Raw genomic sequence first — 18,338 nt, 5'->3', positions numbered from 1 at the left:
CTCAATTATAGGCTCGACTTTTAGTAACGAGCGATGATAAACTGTGTAGAATAAATCGGTATAATTCCGACATAAAGATGAGAAACAACTTTCTACTCCTTACAGCATATAATATAATATATAATTAATACCTATATAATATTTTGCTACTCTGATATTTATTACTTTTCAATTAATTCACAATCAATATCATATTAATGGTTAGCACAGATATTATTATTTAAATATAATATATGATTATCATATTTGTCGCAATTACTTTAATTAAATTTATTGATAAAATTTCTTTTTCTGAAATATTCTGTGATCTTTTTTGTTGCAGATCAAGAAGTTCCTCTTTTTACTCTTCTTCGATTTTCTGTAAGTATATTAATCTACACAAAGTAAATAAAATGTATATTTAATTTGTATAATAATTTTCACTTTTGTTACGTTAATTACGGTCAAAAAATGTAAAGTATCTTTAGTATATCGCAATATCATATACTAATTATATTTTGTATGTTTAAGCATTATTTAAATTATATTTGAAAAAAACAAATTTTGAGAGAGAAAAAAGTTCCATTATTTAGCTAGATGCATAAAATAATTTTAAGAAATAATTTTTAGCTAGATGCATAAAATAATTTTTATTTGTATTTTAGTGGTTTTATTATATATTTTGCACGAGTCAACATTGCTACTATTCACACCAATCGTTTATATTAGTTTGCAGTTTTCGCGAAATCGATGTTACAAAATATAATATTTTCATATTTCGAAATATCTTAAATGAATAATAAATAAAAACAGCTATACAAGTTGGCTACAATTCTTCTTAAATCTGAAAAATATTTTTGCATATAATTTGTATTTTATTTAAAGATTAATATTATTAACCATGTGCTGAAATATAATTATTCTGTATTAATTAATATTCACCCATTTATTATTGTTGCAAGGTCCATTTATCAATAATTATATAACAGGGAATAATTCAAATCTATTTTAAATCATTGATTAACTTTTTGTTGTAAGGAGTACAGATATGTAACTGGCTGACGTTTTGATCAGCTGAAAGTTACATGTTGATAATAGTACGTGTAACATGTAAGTAAATATACAAAGAATAATAAAAATAATTATTCTTCAAAATAAAAATAAAAATTAAATGTATTTAAAAAAATAAAATCAAATACGAGTGCAGTCATTATTAAAATATTAATAATTTAATTAATAATTTAATTAATAGAAAAAGTAACAATGGTAAAGATATGTGAATGTTTTTTCAAAAAAACATGTTTTTACAATCTTTAAGTTTCTTTTTATATCAAGAAGAATTTTATATTAATATAAGATATGATATATCGTTATTGTATTTAAAATAAATTATAAGTTATATATTATTTTGATAACTTACGTTACAAAATGTAGCCATTGTCATAGGAAACACTTTACCAGCCGTGAGATAAATCGGTTTGCTGCTTCTAATCATCAACAAGATGAAACCTCTCGCGTTCCTTGAATTCAGAGTGTACCATTTATAATTGTACACAGCATAATGGATTCGATCGCACTGAAAATCATCAAAGAAGTTCGTTTGCGCATTATTACACAAAATATTAATTCAAATTAATACATTTTTTTGAGATTAATTTTTATAATAATTTTAATATTTCATTTTTAATTTTAATTTTTTTTATCTTTAATTTTATATTAAATAAAATAATAAAATTCGTTGCAATTGTGTCCACTTTGTAATTAATATTTAACGATTAACATATATTGCCAACGTATAATTTGTATTATAAGGATATCTGACACATATAAAAGTTTTTTTCGATAAGTTTTTTGAATTAGCATCGTAGATGATACCATTGAAACAAAATCATTACTTTTAATTTTTACCTGCATTACTAGAATCTCTCCTACGGCGCAATAAAGGCACATGTGACCGAATGTGTTGATAACAATGCATACTTCGTACACCAAGTGACTGATCGATATATCGTTTCCTTTCTCTAGTAACTTAAGATAACATACATAAACGAAGCGTAATTTTTGTATTAATCGCAACAACCGCGCTTTAAAAATTTATAAAGATGTCTTATAAATGTATGTCAAAGTCAAAAATATACGAAAATATGGCATTAGGTCGGAATTATATCTCGATGTCAGAAAAATGCAAATAATAATAAGTTATCTGTTTAATCAGACTTACACTCATTATTAAAAATCCGTAACAGGCAAAGAGAATCCCAAAATATAAAAATAATACAAGGAGCATCATATTAAATGTATCTTCTATAACAGCAATGGCTCTGAAAAAAAATATCGCAGAAACAATGCTAACGGAGAAATAATAATTTCAATAATATTATATACTGTGCAGCGTACAATTTTTGTGTGAATTATGATAAATATAAAAAAAGTCTAATTTTTACCTAAGTAACCGTGTGTGATCTTCCACGCTGCTTCTCAGCACGTCGTGAAAATCGACGAATTGATCCGGGTGCTCGATACGATTTCTCAGGATCTCCAATTGGCCGCAGATATGGAACACCAGCAGCCCAAGAAAATTATCGATACCGGTATAGGTCATGATGGCGAAGAACATGGAAGCGAACTGAAGACCGAACGTCAATTCGTACCGCGGGCTGCTCATCACGTCGTAAACGTAATACGTCTGCAACGGCAGCAACCTGTCCGGATCGGTGATGTTCGTCAGATATCTCATCGAGATCCCGCAGATGGGCAGAACGCCGACCAGAATAAACGCTAATATCATCGCGCAGTATCCGAACGTGATGATTATTCGCGCGGTTCGCGCTCTCCTGATCATCATCTCTCGCTCCTGCGCGCTTTTCAGTTTCAACCAATCCTCCGCGACCATATTTAACATCCATGTAACAGCTTCGGAAGACATGGCAAAATAAAATTAAAGAAGAGAAAAGAGAAATTGAACAATTGTAAATTATTGTGCGTACTCATATAGCACAAAATATTTTAAAAATTTTTCAAGAATTTTCGAGAATTATTTGATCTTTTAAGAAATATTTTTAAAATCTTTTAAAATATCAAATTCTCGAGAATTATTTGATCTTTTAAGAAATATTTTTAAAATCTTTTAGAATATCAAATTCTCGAGAATTATTTGATCTTTTAAGAAATATTTTTAAAATCTTTTAAAATATCAAATTCTCGAGAATTATTTGATCTTTTAAGAAATATTTTTAAAATCTTTTAAAATATCAAATTCTCGAGAATTATTTGATCTTTTAAGAAATATTTTTAAAATCTTTTAAAATATCAAATTCTCGAGAATTATTTGATCTTTTAAGAAATATTTTTAAAATCTTTTAAAATATCAAATTCTCGAGAATTATTTGATCTTTTAAGAAATATTTTTAAAATCTTTTAAAATATCAAATTCTCGAGATTTATTTGATCTTTTAAGGAATATTTTTAAAATCTTTTAAAATATCAAATTCTCGAGAATTATTTGATCTTTTAAGAAATATTTTTAAAATCTTTTAAAATATCAAATTCTGTTTTTAAATCTGGTTTTTTTAAAGATTACCGAGATAAAAAAAAGATATACTTTATTCATAATTTTATTCATAATTCTATTCATTTCAATATACAATTTGTATGATTTCTTTATATCAAGTAACACAATTTTGTTTATTTACCTTCCTTTTTCCACCAGAAAATTATGATCCTAATGGCGCAGGTGATAGCCGGCAGAGTGAATTGCAAATTATCAATTAGCAACATGATATTCGTACGAATTCTTATCAGCGAGTGTACAGAGGGGATAAGAACGCTGATTGTTAGCATTACGATAATCATTAGAGGACGGAAATTGTACATTGACACTTCTCGAACGTTGCATTCTATCTTCGGCCAAAGCCCGATCAGCCTTAAACTGAAACGGTTTAGCTTCACCGCCCATTCGAAGTCTACCTGTTTCAAGAGGCATTAATAAGAAGGAAAAACGCTGACAATCAATAATTAACGCATTGTTATACGAGCAGGAAAGCACTAGTGATGTCCCAGTAAGCAAAAATCATTACTATACAACGTTATTATTGTTGTCAAGTATCTAGTTTTTAACGTTATATGCAACATCATTATGAACAAACTTTGACATCGATTTAGAAGTCTTTTTATTAATATTTTATTAATATTTTGAGAGCATAAATATTTTATTAATATTTATTAATATTTATTAATATTTTATATAATTATAATTATAATATTTTATATAAAATATAAATATTTTATTAATATTTATTAATATTTTATTAATATTTTGAGAGCAATATGTTATTAAACAATATTTTTAAAACATTTATAAAACATCAATAAAAATATTTTTTAAAATATTTATTAATAATATTTTAAAATATTTATCAAACGCTTAGAAAATTTATATAAAATCAACATTTAAAAATGTTGATTAAATATCTCTTGCTTACTGGAGTGTTAAATCTCGTAATATACAATATCAAAAGTAAATATCCAACTACATTCGCGATATTACATCCTCATGTCACGAATAAAAATGTTCTTGTTCAGGAAAGAAAAGAACGATGCCGATTGTAAGTAATCGGTAATAATAAGCACCTCGGTATCTCGAACTCTTCGAAGTATCCATGTCGAGTGTTATCTAGAGACTGATAGCTGCTTCGTTTTCACGAAGCGAAGTTACCTTCTGTTCTCTTCAGCGGACTGAACATTTGTTACGCACGCGAGAAAAAATTGTTTCACAATTTTGCGCGAGACGATCGCGAGCAGCTGCATTAAATATGAGAACCGCCTACCTCTTTTTTTCACTCGTTCAACGGACTATCCGTTACAAACTCATGTAACGATACATAGATGCTCCTCACTTTTTCGTAATCGATTGATACTTATAGCGTATGCTTTGATACTATGCTATTCAAGAAAAAAAGAGGGAGAGAAAAAAAGGGAAAAGTGAGTAAATTCAGCAGATATACATCACATGTCTACTATACTATCATAATTTGTGCTACACATTATATGTATGATAGTGCACCTGTGATAATCATAAATCTAATAAAATAAGAGATACAATAATTATATTAATTACGTATATATAAATATGCTGAAGGAATTGTGTATAGTAAAAAATGGTCTATTAATTCTTTAATTAAATTCTATATAAGATATTTTTATTAATTAAAATATTAAACTAGTACGATAAATTACGAGAAACGTTTTCCGCAAGCGTTAATATATTTAAATTTTAAATATTTAATAATTCAATTATAAATTTCAGTTTTTTAAGATTATTAAATTAAAGGATTTTTCCATTAGATAATTAATTTTTTCTTTTAGGTAAATAGAAAGAAATTTTATATTTAAATCTTAATGTATGTATCAGCAAAATAGCTTTATTATATTTCTATAATAACAATTTGTATATTAACTAAAATATTTAAATTTATTCTATTAATAAAATTGTTTTCTCTCTGACCTGAGATTATTTTATACTTTTATTTTTTTACAACGATATAAATGTAAGATATCTTTGATGATGTTTCTAAAACTCTAAATAGTTGGTGCGTCCTCATGTTATCGTTTTTATCTAACAAAATTTATTTTATATTATATAAAAATATATATAATATTATGAAATTACAGTTATAAAAAAATTAATTTAATATACATACATTTTTTAAATCATTGCATTTTAACAACTCTATCAAAAAAGCCACTCTATTCTTTCATATGTCTGATTAATTTCTCGTTGTAAGTAGAAAGGATATGTAACCGGCTGAGGTTTTTAGTAACTGAAAAATATTTTATGATATTTGCATATAAGATCAAAATAAAATTTAAAAAAATATATAAAAAGTTAAAAGTATTGTAAAATAATATATTTATATAGTTAACTTTTAAATGAATATCTTTATTAATAAAACTCAATTTACACATAGAAGCGAACTAATTAAGCTTTTTGACATAAAGAATAAAATAATAAATAAATAGAAAAAAAATTCAATTCTTATTTCTTCTTGTTATTATAATATATTATAATATATAAAATAATATATTATAATATATAAAAAATTATTAATATATTAATATTAAATTGTTAAGAGAAGTTATAACTTAAAATATCGTAGTAAAGTTAATAAGTAAAATTGTAAGATGACACTCGTGCAAAATTAATTAAATTATAGTTTATAGTATTAATATCTTACACTACAAAACATGGCGATTGTCATAGGAAATATTTTTCCAGCAGTGAAATATACTGGTACACCGCTTTTAATCATAAAAATGATTAGGTCTTTCATTTTCTTCGAATCCAGAAAATACCATTCATTATTGTACACTGCATAATGAATTGCATCGTACTTTCAAATATTAAAGAAACATTTATACAAGCATGTAATCACTCTTAAATTCATGCTCAGCATATAAAGTGTTTCATATATGCTTATAGTAACAAATAAATTGCAATGTAATAAATAAACTTACTCGAGTCATTAATACTTCGCCAATGGCGCAATAAAGACACATATGAATAAATATATTTGCAATGCCGACGAGAAGAGTTGACAAACGGATGATCGATATTTTTTCTTCGTCAAATAGCTAATTAAATCATAATTAATATATACATATATATATATATATATATATATATATATACTAATTCTTATATGGAAAGATGACAAATAAAGAATTATTAAAAATTAAATATAGAAATATAAAAATCGGATACTTACGAATTTTTTTATTACTTACACTAACTAGTAGAAATCCTTGAAATGCGAAAAGTATACCAAAGTATAATAAGAGTATTAAAAGTATAATATTATATGCATCTTCTACAATAGCAACAGCTCTGTAATATAATTACATATTTACATATTTTAGGCACAGTTTTTGACAGTATTATATTTTAAATTATATATTCAATATACATTACAAATATAAAAATAAAATGTAATAAATTATCTTTGCTCATATATTTTTTCTACTATGTTATATTTATATATTTTTTTCTATATTTATTATAATTATTTTGTATAATTTTAACATTTTCTACCGATTTACGTGTATGTAATATATATCTTGAAAAGAATTTTTAATAATTTTCTTCGAAATTATACATATAACAAACATACAGCATATATCAAACACTAAAGATACAATACCTGAGTAACCGAATGTGGCATCTCACGCTGTCTTTCAATATGTCAGAAAAGTTTTCGTATTGATGTAAATGTACCAGACGACTTTTTAGAATATCTAACTGACCACAAATATGAAACACCAGTAATCCAAGAAAAGTGTCTATTCCTGTATAAGGTAGAATAACGATGAAGACAGATACTATTTGTAAAATTAATGTAAATTCATACTGCGGCCTCTTCGTTACATCGTAAATGTAATAGGTTTGTAAAAGCATTGGTCTGCCTGGATCGGTGATATTCGATGTCAATCTCATCGATTTTCCGAAAATGGTCGTACTGACGATACTTCCATATGCTATTCCCATTATGGAAAATGCACATATGACACATATACGTGTACGTTGCGCCCATTTAATCATCACGGTCCTTTCGTAAAGGCTTTTTGACTTTAACCAATCTTCCGCGATCATGTTTACAATTGTTACAAGAGCTTCAAAAATATTCGAAACTTTAATAGAAAGAACACATTTTTACGAATATTTCTGTTATATCAAAGGGAGAGACTCTTTCTATTAGTTACTATAAACTTTAAAAAATCTGTACATTCTTTTTTTAATTTTAAGAACAATATTCATTCTTTCATAATATTTCATAAGTTTTTGCATGAAAAATGAGACATAAAATTTAGAGTAAACAGTAAGCAAAATTGATTGTTTCTAATGCAAAATGTGAAATTCTTAATTGCACGATAAATTTAATTTTGCATAGTACAATTTTTTTATTTATCTAACATTATTGTTTACATTTTATACTGATTCTAAGTGTATTATTATATACAAATGTTATATAATACGTTACATTATAACGTTTACCTTTCTTTTTCCACCAGAATACCATAAGTCTCATAAGACTGCTTATCAGCGGTAAGGTATAATGTAAATTATCTATTGCTAACATGATATCTGTATGAATTCTAATCAACGAATGTATAGCGGGAATTATTAACGAAAACCCTATACAAATAACAAACACGCGTAAAGTACATGTTAATTTCTTTTCAGAGTTTTGTTCTAATTTGGGCCAGAGGCCAACCATTTCCAAATTTATACGATTCAATTTCACTGCCCATTCGAAGTCTTCCTACAAAGATTTTGATAAGTCAAGTTCTTTTGAAAAAACAGTTTCAGTTTAAATCATTTTTAATTAAATTCAAATATTTTCTTCGAGATAAGGTATTAAAAAACATTTAAACAGAAAGTATTATAATAATTAAATAAATTGAAAGAAAAGAATAAAGAAGTAATCTTGAATTAATTAACTGAAATAAGCAAGAATTAAAAAATAATAATATAATGGATAATAATAATTAGAATCGCAACATTTTGTGAAATGTTTGCAAAGAAAGCAATTAAGTTTAGAAAATTTCGAAACACAAGTTCTCCGCGAGTTGTATTTCCGATAATCGTGACGTTAGACACCTTCGTATCTTGAATAATTTGAATCATCCATATCGAATGCTAGGTAAAGACTGACTGTTGTGCGTTTTGCACGCACCGATGTTACCTTGCATTCTATAAAAACATTTATCGTATACGACACAAAGTTTTTAAGAGCACAAGAGGGAAACGATATGGTTTATTAAATATTAAATAAAATTTCTTGAACGCTCTCTACTTCTTTTCCTCCGGCTTTCTCTCTCTTTCTTTCTTACGTGATTGTCTAAAGTAGTCGACAACCAAGGAACAATAAATTGCGTATTTATGGACGAATACTTGAGGGGAAAATATAATACGAATTCGCATCTGTTGCATTCTCACGTATTAACATTTCTGGCATTCTATAGATACATATACATAATATCGATTCTATCATAATCGACAGTGCAAAATATGTGTCGAAAATTATCTTCAATACTTGATAAGTTGGCATGAGAAGGAAAATTATACCCAATTCCAAGGGAATATTATCATTTATCTAATAATTTATATTTATTAAAAATCTGATAATAATTAATTATTTTTATATTTGATATTAGAAAAATCCTACATGTTGTGTACAATAGGTTCAATAGATGTAAAACAACAACATTCAACATTAAAATATTAATGCAATTTTTAATTCAATTTTATGATACGAATGACTTTCTAATTATTTATATTACTTTTATGTTTTTTTTTTTTCATTAAAATTGTTTATATCTCTATACATATCGTATACACATTTAATTATTTTATATTTTTATTATATTTCTTTAAATATTGTGCTAAAAATAACTTCAAAATTTATCAAAATTTATAAAACATAAATATGATTATTTATTTAACAATGATTAAAAATTATGTTTATTTGTTATTTGATAAAATGTGTACATTTTTATATCAACATATGTTTTAGTAGATGTTCTAATGTATATTCTACAATTATACTTACTTGCAATTTTTTTCATAATATTAGAATTACTTTGTGTATATCTGAATCTTCAAGCTGACATATTAAGTAGGACAGATATGTAGCCAGCCGATGTTTTTATTAGCTAAAAAATTATATATCTCATAATAATGTTTTGTGACAATATACATTTTTTATCAGAATATCTTGACAAAAAATGATACATTAAAATAATATTCCTATTATAAATTATTTATAAAAATAATTTTGTTATTTCTTATATATTTTTTTTATCAACGATTAATAAAAATTTTTAATTCTTTTTCTAGTAATTATCTTTACAGCAAAAGTCGCTGAATCCAAAACTGTGAAATTGTATCATGTAAGATATATATTAAGTAAATATGTTATAATTTATATTCACACATATAATGTATATATACAAAATGATACATAATTATGTCAGCACTCTGTGAATTTCTTTAACTAAAATTTAGTATATCTTACACTGCAAAATGTAGCCATTGTTATGGGAAATATTTTTCCTGCAGTGAGATAAACCGGCTTTCTGGTTTTAATTATTATAGGAATTAAATCTCGTGCTTTGCTTGGTTCCAAAATATACCACTCTTGATTGAACACAGCATAATAAATTCTATCGCACTTAAAAATATTAAAAAAATCTTTTTTCAGTATTATAATCATTATATATTTATAAGTGAGAAAGTTAAACTTACTTGGGTCATTAAAATCTCGCCGATAGCGCAATAAAGGCATGTATGAGCGAATATGTTACTTGTATTACTTATGAGATATACTAAGCGAGTGATCGGTACGTCATTCTCTTTTGTAAGCAACTGATTAAACGATATGAAAAGACGTAAGTTTTATATATAGTAATACATAAATTTAAAATGCAGTATTATTTCAAATATTTACATATACATAATTCTCAATATGTAGGTATTCTTTATTTTGTCTATTTTTCTGCGTAGAATGCTACATGTGTCCGAGAATTATATAAGTAAAAAAATTTTTAAATATTATTTTTAGGTACTCACATTAATTATAAGAAAACCGTAGAACGCGAATAAAACACCATTACATAAGAATAATATGAGGAATATTGCATTGTATGTTTCTTCTACAACTGCAATGGCTCTATAAAGTAAAATATTAGTTTTATTTATTGCAGATTATATAAAAAACAAGTTAAATGACTGAATCTAAGATAACTGCGGTTATTTTAAATTAAAGCAAACGAAAATTTTCAAAAAGATATGCATATAAAGATTAACTTTTGAATGCGATTATTTTTTTAAATAGAGAAAAGAATTTTCTTTCTTAAGCAATTATAATTATTATTATAATTATTATAATATATCAATATTATTATTATTATTATATCATATCAATATTATACGACAAAATAATTTTCAGAGAAAAAATGCGAAAGTGACACAATAAGCAAAAATAAAAAATACCTTAGCAATCGCATATGATCCATCACGCAGCTCTTTAAAACTGCGTGAAAATTCGTAAATCTATCCAAAGAAAGAAAACGATATCGGAGAATGTCCAATTGGCCGCAGATATGAAACACGACGAGTGCAAGAAAATTATCGATTCCCGCGTAACACGCGAAGGTGAAGAAGCAGGAAAAAAAAAGCACGATATATGTCAGCTCATACTGCGGGGTCTTCGTTATATCGTACACGTAATGGGTCTGTACCGGCATCGGTCTACCCGGATCGGTAATATTCGTTATGTATCTCGTGGTGATTCCAAAAACTGGCAGAATGACAATAAAAGTGTACGCCAATCCCATAAGGAAATACGCGATCGCGGTGATTATTCGCGCGGCTTCGGCTCTTCTCATCATCACCTTCCTCTCTTTCGGACTCTTCGAGCTTATCCAATCCTCCATCATCATGCTTATTACCGTTGCGGTAGCTTCAAAGACAATATATTTGATATACAATACTCACTTCAAAAAAAGCGGTAGATTTTACAAGAATTAAAAAAGATATATAAGTTTAATTATATACACTCACTCCAAAAAAGTGGTAAAACTTAAAATTTGGAAAAATTGCCAAATTTTATATAACAATAACTTTGTAAATAATAAAGATAGAAAGGCTTTTAAAAAATGAAAATAAAGCTTGGAATCTCTACTTTAAGAATCTATTTATTTCAATGTTGCGAGATAAATATATTAAAAATGGCGGATGACAAAACGAGAACATGCAAAATTGAAAAATAATGGTCCGGTTTGCCACGGCACATGATGTGAATCAAATGTCGCAACTCGATGGGATGAAAAGCATACGATAGTACAGAGTTTTCCCTTTAAAATGCTTTTTTATTCATCTCAATAGGATGATTTTTCACAGAGTTATTCGCATTTAAAGTAAAAAGCTGCTTTTTTATTCAAATGCGAATAACTCTGCGAAAAATCATCCTATCAAGATGAATAAAAAAGCATTTTAAAGGGGAGACTCTGTACTTTCGTATGCTTTTTATTCCATTAAATTACGATATTTGATTCACGTCATGTGCCGTGGCAAATCGGACCATTATTTTTCAATTTTGCATGTTCTCGTTTTGTCACCCGCCATTTTTAATAAATTTATTTCGCAACATTAAAATAAATAGATTCTTAAAGTAGAGATTCCAAGCTTTATTTTAATTTTTTAAAAACTTTTTTACCTTTATTATTTACGAAGTTATTGTTATTTCAAATTTGATGATTTTTTTCAAAATTCTATGTGTACCGCTTTTTTTGGAGTGAGTGTATAATAGACATGACATGTGATTTGACGAATTGCTTTATTAAATCTAACTCACTAAACGTCACTGAGAAACGTCTATTTAAAGTAGGGAAAATAGTTTACCTTCCTTCTTCCTCCAAAAGATCACGATTTTTAGTACGCAGTTAACCCCCGGCACGGTTGATTGTAAATTGTCTACCACTTGCATGAGATCCGAGTGTGTTATTATCAATGAATGTACAGAGGGGATAAGAATGCTGCTTATTATCGCGACAAATATGAAGAGCACACGTAAGTTACACATTAACTTCTCTCGATAGTTTTGTCGGGCCTTAGGCCACAGCCCCATCATTTCTAAACTGATACGGTTTAGCTTCACTGCACGTTCGAATTCTACCTATAGAGATTTTACTAAGTCGATACTCTTTATGCACACAATTTATCTTAAATTTATGTAATCAAAATAAACTATATAAAAGCTATTAAAAATATGGAGATAAAAGAATAATAAAATAAATAATTTTTGCTACTTAATAATAATGAGAACTTAATAATAAAATTTAATAATAATTTTCTTGCATACATATACATATATTACAAAGTTTTAAATAATAACAAAAACATAGATATAAAAACTGTAAGTTGATGTAAAACAAATTTGTGATACATAAAAATTAATGAGTAAACGACATTTCTATAAAGGGCTGAAATTCGATTTGTTACGATAGAAAATTATGTGCAAATATGTATAACTCCGCTCAGAAAGACTTAATTAAATATGATCAATAAACATGCTTCACAAAATATGTATTTTCACTCTTGCATCGTAACAATCGCGATGCGAAGCACCTTCGTATCCAGAGTATTTTGAATTATCCATGTCGAATGTTATCTAAAGACTAACGTCCGTTCTTGCTTCAAGCGACGAAGTTACCTTCTATTCAATTGAGAGAACATTCGTCACGCATGCTTATAAAATTTCTTAAAAACGTGAAGATAGAAATGTATTAAATTATTCAGAAGATTCTTTCCCTTCACTTGTTCAAAGTTCCATACTAAAAAATACGCGGACTAAAAGATAAATGACTATGTGGTTGCGATACTTTGCGTGCAAACATTTGTTACGTTCTCATGCGCTTATAATTGATTTAGAATTCCGTGTGTAACGATAAAATAATTATATGATTGACTATAGCCGATCATTTTGAAGAAAAAAGACGCGTATTCTAAATATCGCGCGTAATTTTACAGTTTATCGATTGTTGACGTATATGAAATTATTTTCATCCAGTGTTACGATATCTTGTTATATTTTATGTGCAATGATTTTACAGAGTTTTGACGAAATATTTATAAAACGTAATTCTCGCCGCAATTTAGATATATCGAACATATTCAGATAATTGCAATTTGAGATCTTTTACTTCAATTTTGTAGAATATTTTGCAATAAAATATATAATTTTTTCACAAACAACATATTTGGCCATTAAACAGTTTTCCAGAGTCATCCTTTTCTGTCGGAAATTGCATAAAAAAATTATTTCTAATTTTTCTTATTTATTTATATTACTTACTACTTATTCTCACTTTTCATTAATTTCTCGTCGTATGCAAAACAGATATATAACCGGCAGATGTTTTTATCAGCTAAAAACATATTTTTTCTGGTAAAATACAATTAATAATTATAATGTTAGTGCCTTAGTGTGTGTAATTATTCGCAAAGTTGAAGTCTGTGCGTAGAAAGGTGTAAAAAGATTAAATTTGTGAACTTAAAAAATATTGTGAAATACTAGAGATTATTATATAAAAGATCTCAACGAGATTTTAGTGCTATTTAAATGGTGTCATTTAATACAATTGTACAATTAAACATTAAAATATCTTACACCACAGAATGTAGCCATTGTCATGGGAAATACTTTTCCAGCGGTGAGATAGACCGGTTTAGTGCCTTTGATTAATAATGGCAATAAATTCCTTGCATCTTTCGAATCCGCCAAGTACCATTCATTGTCGTATGCCGCAGAATATATTTTATTGCACTTAAAAAAATATCAAGAGTGTTTTTAGATGCAAATTGTTACATAACATTGTTCAACAACAAAATGAAAATCATTTGTCTTCAGTCTACTAGTATAAATTAAAAAAATTAATATATATTTATATAGAAATTACAAACTAGCTGCTATTTATATTTTCTTAAAAAGTTGCTTCGTATAAAGTATGACAGTACTTTCAGATTTTGAACATTTTGTTGCAAAACAATCTATATTACATATTAATTTATAATCTTAAAAAAACTTATGTTAAATATATCTTAATGAGATATTTACTTTTATGAAAATTTTTTATTTGATAAATACAATTAATAAAATTTTATAAATTAATTTAAAGAAAATTAAATTAAATTGTCAAAAGAAAAATTCTTATATATAGAAATCAATATTAAATTTTATTATGTACATGTGTAATAAATGTTTAATTTTTAATTAATAGTTAATCAAGCTATTCTCAGATGCAATCAATAATTATATAATAATTATATATATATAATTAATTTAATTAATATAGAGTGTAATATGCATTATTTTTATATATAAAAAACGACTTAATCTACCTGAGCCATCAAAATCTCGCCGAGAGCACAATATAAGCACATATGCGCAAATATATTGAAAACGTTGGATATGAAATACACCAAGTGAAAGAACGATAGATCATTTCCTTCATCGAATAGCTAATCAATTCTCAATTAAAATTTAAAATGTATTAATTAATATTGCTGGCAATGAATCTAAATACTAATTTGCAAATTTAAATGATATAAAAAATTATGTAAAAATTATATTTAACCTTTTTTAAATTTTATTTTGTGATATATTTCACTTTTTGTGACATATAAACATGATTCATCTCCTTTATGTTATATTTTATAAGAATAATTTGAGCTTTAAGTTTTAGGACTTACACTCATTATCCGGAAACCGTAGAAAGCAAAGAGGATCGCAAAGTACACGAATAATGCAAGAAGCGTTACATTATATGTATCTTCAATAATGTCAATAGCTCTGTCATAATAAAAAAATTATGAACGCCGCTTATCACACGTAGTATTATACATATTCAAATAAAGAACCGAGCGCGTGCATATTTTTTTTTTCTCATATACAAATTTCTCGTCGACACCTTTTATGGAACTTTAGTACTGTAATCACTGGAGGCTCAATAATTCAATCGCTACCCAGGTAGCAGGCTGACGTCATTAAACGTCAAAATGACGTCATTTTTTGACGTTTAATGACGTCAGCTTGCTACTTGAATAGATATTACTATATATCAGCCATTTAAGTAATCGAAATAAGTGATTAATTAAATTACTAATGATAAATTTCCATAAGACACGTACTCGCGCTTGTATATACATAAATTAGGAAACCTGAGCAAACGAATGTGTTTCATCACGCAGATTCTCAACATGTCGCGCCAATTGACATACTCGTGCAAATGCGCCAAACGATCCTTGAGAATGTCCAGTTGGCCACATATGTGAAAAATTAGTAGACCGAGAAAATTGTCGATTCCAGTGTAAGACATCATGGCGAGGATGATGTAGACGGCTTGACTGACAAATGTCAGCTGATAATACGGCCACCTCGTGACGTCATAGACGTAATGGGTTTGCAGCGGCATCGGTCTGCCAGGGTCGGTGATGTTCGGTGTCAGTCTCATCGACACGCCGAAGAAACCCGGAAGAACAATGATGAAGGCGCACGCTATTCCCATTAGACAATACGCGCACGTGATAATTATGCGCGCGGTTTGCGCCCTTCTGATCATGATCCTTCTCTCTTGCGCGTTCTCATGTGCACTTATCCAATCCTCCACGATCATATTCATAATCGGTAAGATAGCTTCAAAAGTGTCAATAGCAAATTGAGGCATTAAACTACGAATTTAAGAGTATCGCTGAATTGGCAGAAAGACTACGTCAAGATTAATCTAAAAAAAAAGTTTAAAGAAAAAGAAGAAAAAAACATCGAAAATAATTTCTCTTATCTCACATCTTTGACAAAAAGAAGAGAACATATTAATATAATATATACTAATTTATACATAATATTATAATATATGTATATTATTTATATAATATTATAACATATATATTTAATAGAATTAAAGACCCTTGATACTTTTAAAAATTGCACTTAGTGCTCTCACAGCCATTCTTTATCTCAATATATATTTAATTAATATATAATTTAATATATATTTAATTAATATATAAATTTAATTAATATATAATTTATATTATAAATACATAGGTATTTTAATATATCTATTATATGTATAACAGTACATACATATATGATTTTCACAACCTCTGAGATTCTCTCTGCATGACTTATAATTTTGTTAGAAACGTATTCTTCATATTATTTATATAAAAGAATTTTATATAAAAGGAAGCGTCATAATTCAATTTTCGCGTATTTTATAAAAATATAGATTAAAGGGGATATACATATTTTTGCGCCTACCTTCTTTCTTCCACCAAAAAATCATGATCCTTATTGAACAACTGATGGCTGGCAAAGTGAATTGTAAATTATCCATCATCAGCATAATATCCCCTCGAATTATTATCAGGGCGTGTATAGAAGGGACTAGAACGCCGATAGTTACCGCCAAAAAAACGGAGAGCACTCGAAGATTGCACAGCAATTTCTCTCGTGGGTTTTTTGCGATTTTAGGCCAAAGTCCGATAATATCTAAAGCCAAACGATTCAGTTTCACCGCCCATTCGAAATCTACCTGTAGAAATCTCAATAAGTCGAAACTCAAGAAAATCACCACAAAATGTTAAACATGTCACAAATGAATGCCGCATTAATTGCAAAATTTCGCGAAATGCATATAAATTATCCAAAAGTAATATATACTTTCTGTCAAATACAATTTTAAATATTATAAAAATAATAAAAATATTTATATTAATAATAAATGACAGCACAAGAAAAATTATCGGATGTAATATACATCTCTTTATAATTTGTACAACACTAATAAATAAGGGCGATGTATAGAAAAATGTTGCTGAAACATGATGTGACAAATAATATATTGCATAGTATATAATATATTGCGTAGTATAAAAATATTTTTGACAAGACAGCCCTCGTTTAAAATCGCAGCCACTGTCATAAGCACCTCGATATCCGGCGTATTTAGAACCATCCATGTCAAATGTTGTTCAAAGACTGACGTCCGCTCCTTCGTCGCAAAATAACGTTACCTTCTTATGTTTCTCGCGCATGCTCAGGATATATAAAGAAACATCTTAAAAATTTCCAATAAAATATTCCTCATAATAATCGACCCTTTAAGTTTCAACGTTTCAGCACGAAAAATGCGTCGCGCAAAATATTCGCGTGCGAGCAAAAAAAATTAGTAATATCAGACGAGAGAAAAAGAGAGCTCGCGTGTCATAATTCATTATATTCTCACGCTTCTACATGATCGGCTATAGCAGTCTACAGTTTTGCTGAAGTCAATAATTGATCATATAAATTCTATCGTACACGTGTCTTCTTCGTTTGAAGGGAAGGTAGAGAAATAAAAAAAAAAATAACTTTGTTACCTCTGAATTTTTTTTTATGAAATAGAATTCTTTTCTTGTTGGATATTAATTCCAATAGCAGATAAAAACTAATTAAAATATTATATCTTCTTAATTTCAAATCCTAAATTTTGAACTCTTAGATTCATGAGAGACTTGAAATTGGGTGGTCATACTTATGTATGTATATTTCATTAGTGAATGTATAATAATACTTGGTAATGCAAAATGCAAGAAAAATCTTTTGCGCTAACAAACATGAAAATAAATAATCTACAAATACCTTATTTTTATTTTGATATATTTCTGTTATCATTCTACTTATGTAATCATTTAATATTAGAAAATTAGTACGCGAGAAATTAGGAAAATATATCTTTAAATAGCCCGAAAATAAGAATAC

At 27.3% G+C, this 18,338-nt stretch overlaps 4 protein-coding genes across 4 annotated transcripts; all 4 read right to left on the bottom strand.

Moving 5' to 3' along the window:
• Window positions 1–775: 775 nt before the first annotated feature.
• On the bottom strand, window positions 776–4,639 carry LOC114938622 (odorant receptor 33a-like). Its single transcript, XM_029312625.2, has 8 exons — window positions 4,601–4,639; window positions 3,672–3,942; window positions 2,424–2,892; window positions 2,201–2,300; window positions 1,888–2,007; window positions 1,400–1,555; window positions 922–1,053; window positions 776–823 (listed from the first exon to the last, which is right to left on the bottom strand). The coding sequence occupies exons 1-7, from the start codon at window positions 4,637–4,639 to the stop codon at window positions 1,000–1,002; spliced, it is 1,209 nt and encodes a 402-aa protein (XP_029168458.1). The 3' UTR covers window positions 776–823; window positions 922–999.
• Window positions 4,640–5,543: 904 nt separating this feature from the next.
• Window positions 5,544–8,965, bottom strand: LOC114938625 (odorant receptor 10-like). The gene is made up of 9 exons (XM_029312628.2): window positions 8,866–8,965; window positions 8,718–8,725; window positions 8,027–8,294; window positions 7,176–7,644; window positions 6,763–6,862; window positions 6,493–6,609; window positions 6,213–6,368; window positions 5,679–5,798; window positions 5,544–5,593 (listed from the first exon to the last, which is right to left on the bottom strand). The coding sequence occupies exons 1-8, from the start codon at window positions 8,963–8,965 to the stop codon at window positions 5,745–5,747; spliced, it is 1,272 nt and encodes a 423-aa protein (XP_029168461.2). The 3' UTR covers window positions 5,544–5,593; window positions 5,679–5,744.
• A 628-nt stretch (window positions 8,966–9,593) lies between these two features.
• LOC114938623 (4-vinylanisole receptor-like) lies at window positions 9,594–13,193 on the bottom strand. Its single transcript, XM_029312626.2, has 7 exons — window positions 13,163–13,193; window positions 12,437–12,706; window positions 11,027–11,495; window positions 10,604–10,703; window positions 10,280–10,399; window positions 10,050–10,205; window positions 9,594–9,687 (listed from the first exon to the last, which is right to left on the bottom strand). Exons 1-7 carry the CDS (start codon window positions 13,191–13,193, stop codon window positions 9,634–9,636), a joined length of 1,200 nt encoding a protein of 399 aa, XP_029168459.2. The 3' UTR covers window positions 9,594–9,633.
• A 704-nt stretch (window positions 13,194–13,897) lies between these two features.
• On the bottom strand, window positions 13,898–17,175 carry LOC114938770 (odorant receptor 13a-like; the record flags this gene model as incomplete). The annotated part of the gene is made up of 6 exons (XM_029312838.2): window positions 13,898–13,962; window positions 14,205–14,360; window positions 14,936–15,055; window positions 15,287–15,386; window positions 15,755–16,229; window positions 16,857–17,175. Coding segments are annotated over 6 exons (1,224 nt in total), but the record flags the coding sequence as incomplete, so codon positions are not given.
• Between the last annotated feature and the right edge of the window lie 1,163 nt (window positions 17,176–18,338).

The sequence above is a fragment of the Nylanderia fulva genome, unplaced genomic scaffold (genome assembly GCF_048542155.1).
Source record: "Nylanderia fulva isolate GAGA-0341 unplaced genomic scaffold, ASM4854215v1 Scaffold48, whole genome shotgun sequence".
Lineage (NCBI taxonomy): Eukaryota > Metazoa > Arthropoda > Insecta > Hymenoptera > Formicidae > Nylanderia > Nylanderia fulva.
The sequence above is the reverse complement of the archived record's forward strand: the minus strand, read 5'-3'. Positions and strand labels throughout refer to the sequence as shown.

Coding starts and splice junctions, on each gene's coding strand:
- LOC114938622 (XM_029312625.2), bottom strand. CDS start 4,639: ATGGATACTTCGAAGAGTTCGAGATACCGAGGTGCTTAT. Junction 2,301..2,423: donor GATCACACACGGTTACTTAG/GTAAAAATTAGA, acceptor ATTTTTTTTCAG/AGCCATTGCTGTTATAGAAG. Junction 1,556..1,887: donor GAGAGATTCTAGTAATGCAG/GTAAAAATTAAA, acceptor GATGATTTTCAG/TGCGATCGAATCCATTATGC.
- LOC114938625 (XM_029312628.2), bottom strand. CDS start 8,965: ATGCAACAGATGCGAATTCGTATTATATTTTCCCCTCAAGTATTCGTC. Junction 6,863..7,175: donor TGCCACATTCGGTTACTCAG/GTATTGTATCTT, acceptor ATTATATTACAG/AGCTGTTGCTATTGTAGAAG. Junction 6,610..6,762: donor AAGGATTTCTACTAGTTAGT/GTAAGTAATAAA, acceptor TGATTTAATTAG/CTATTTGACGAAGAAAAAAT.
- LOC114938623 (XM_029312626.2), bottom strand. CDS start 13,193: ATGGATAATTCAAAATACTCTGGATACGAAG. Junction 10,400..10,603: donor ACGGTTTTCTTATAATTAAT/GTGAGTACCTAA, acceptor TCGTTTAATCAG/TTGCTTACAAAAGAGAATGA. Junction 9,688..10,049: donor CAATGGCTACATTTTGCAGT/GTAAGATATACT, acceptor ATAATTTTTTAG/CTAATAAAAACATCGGCTGG.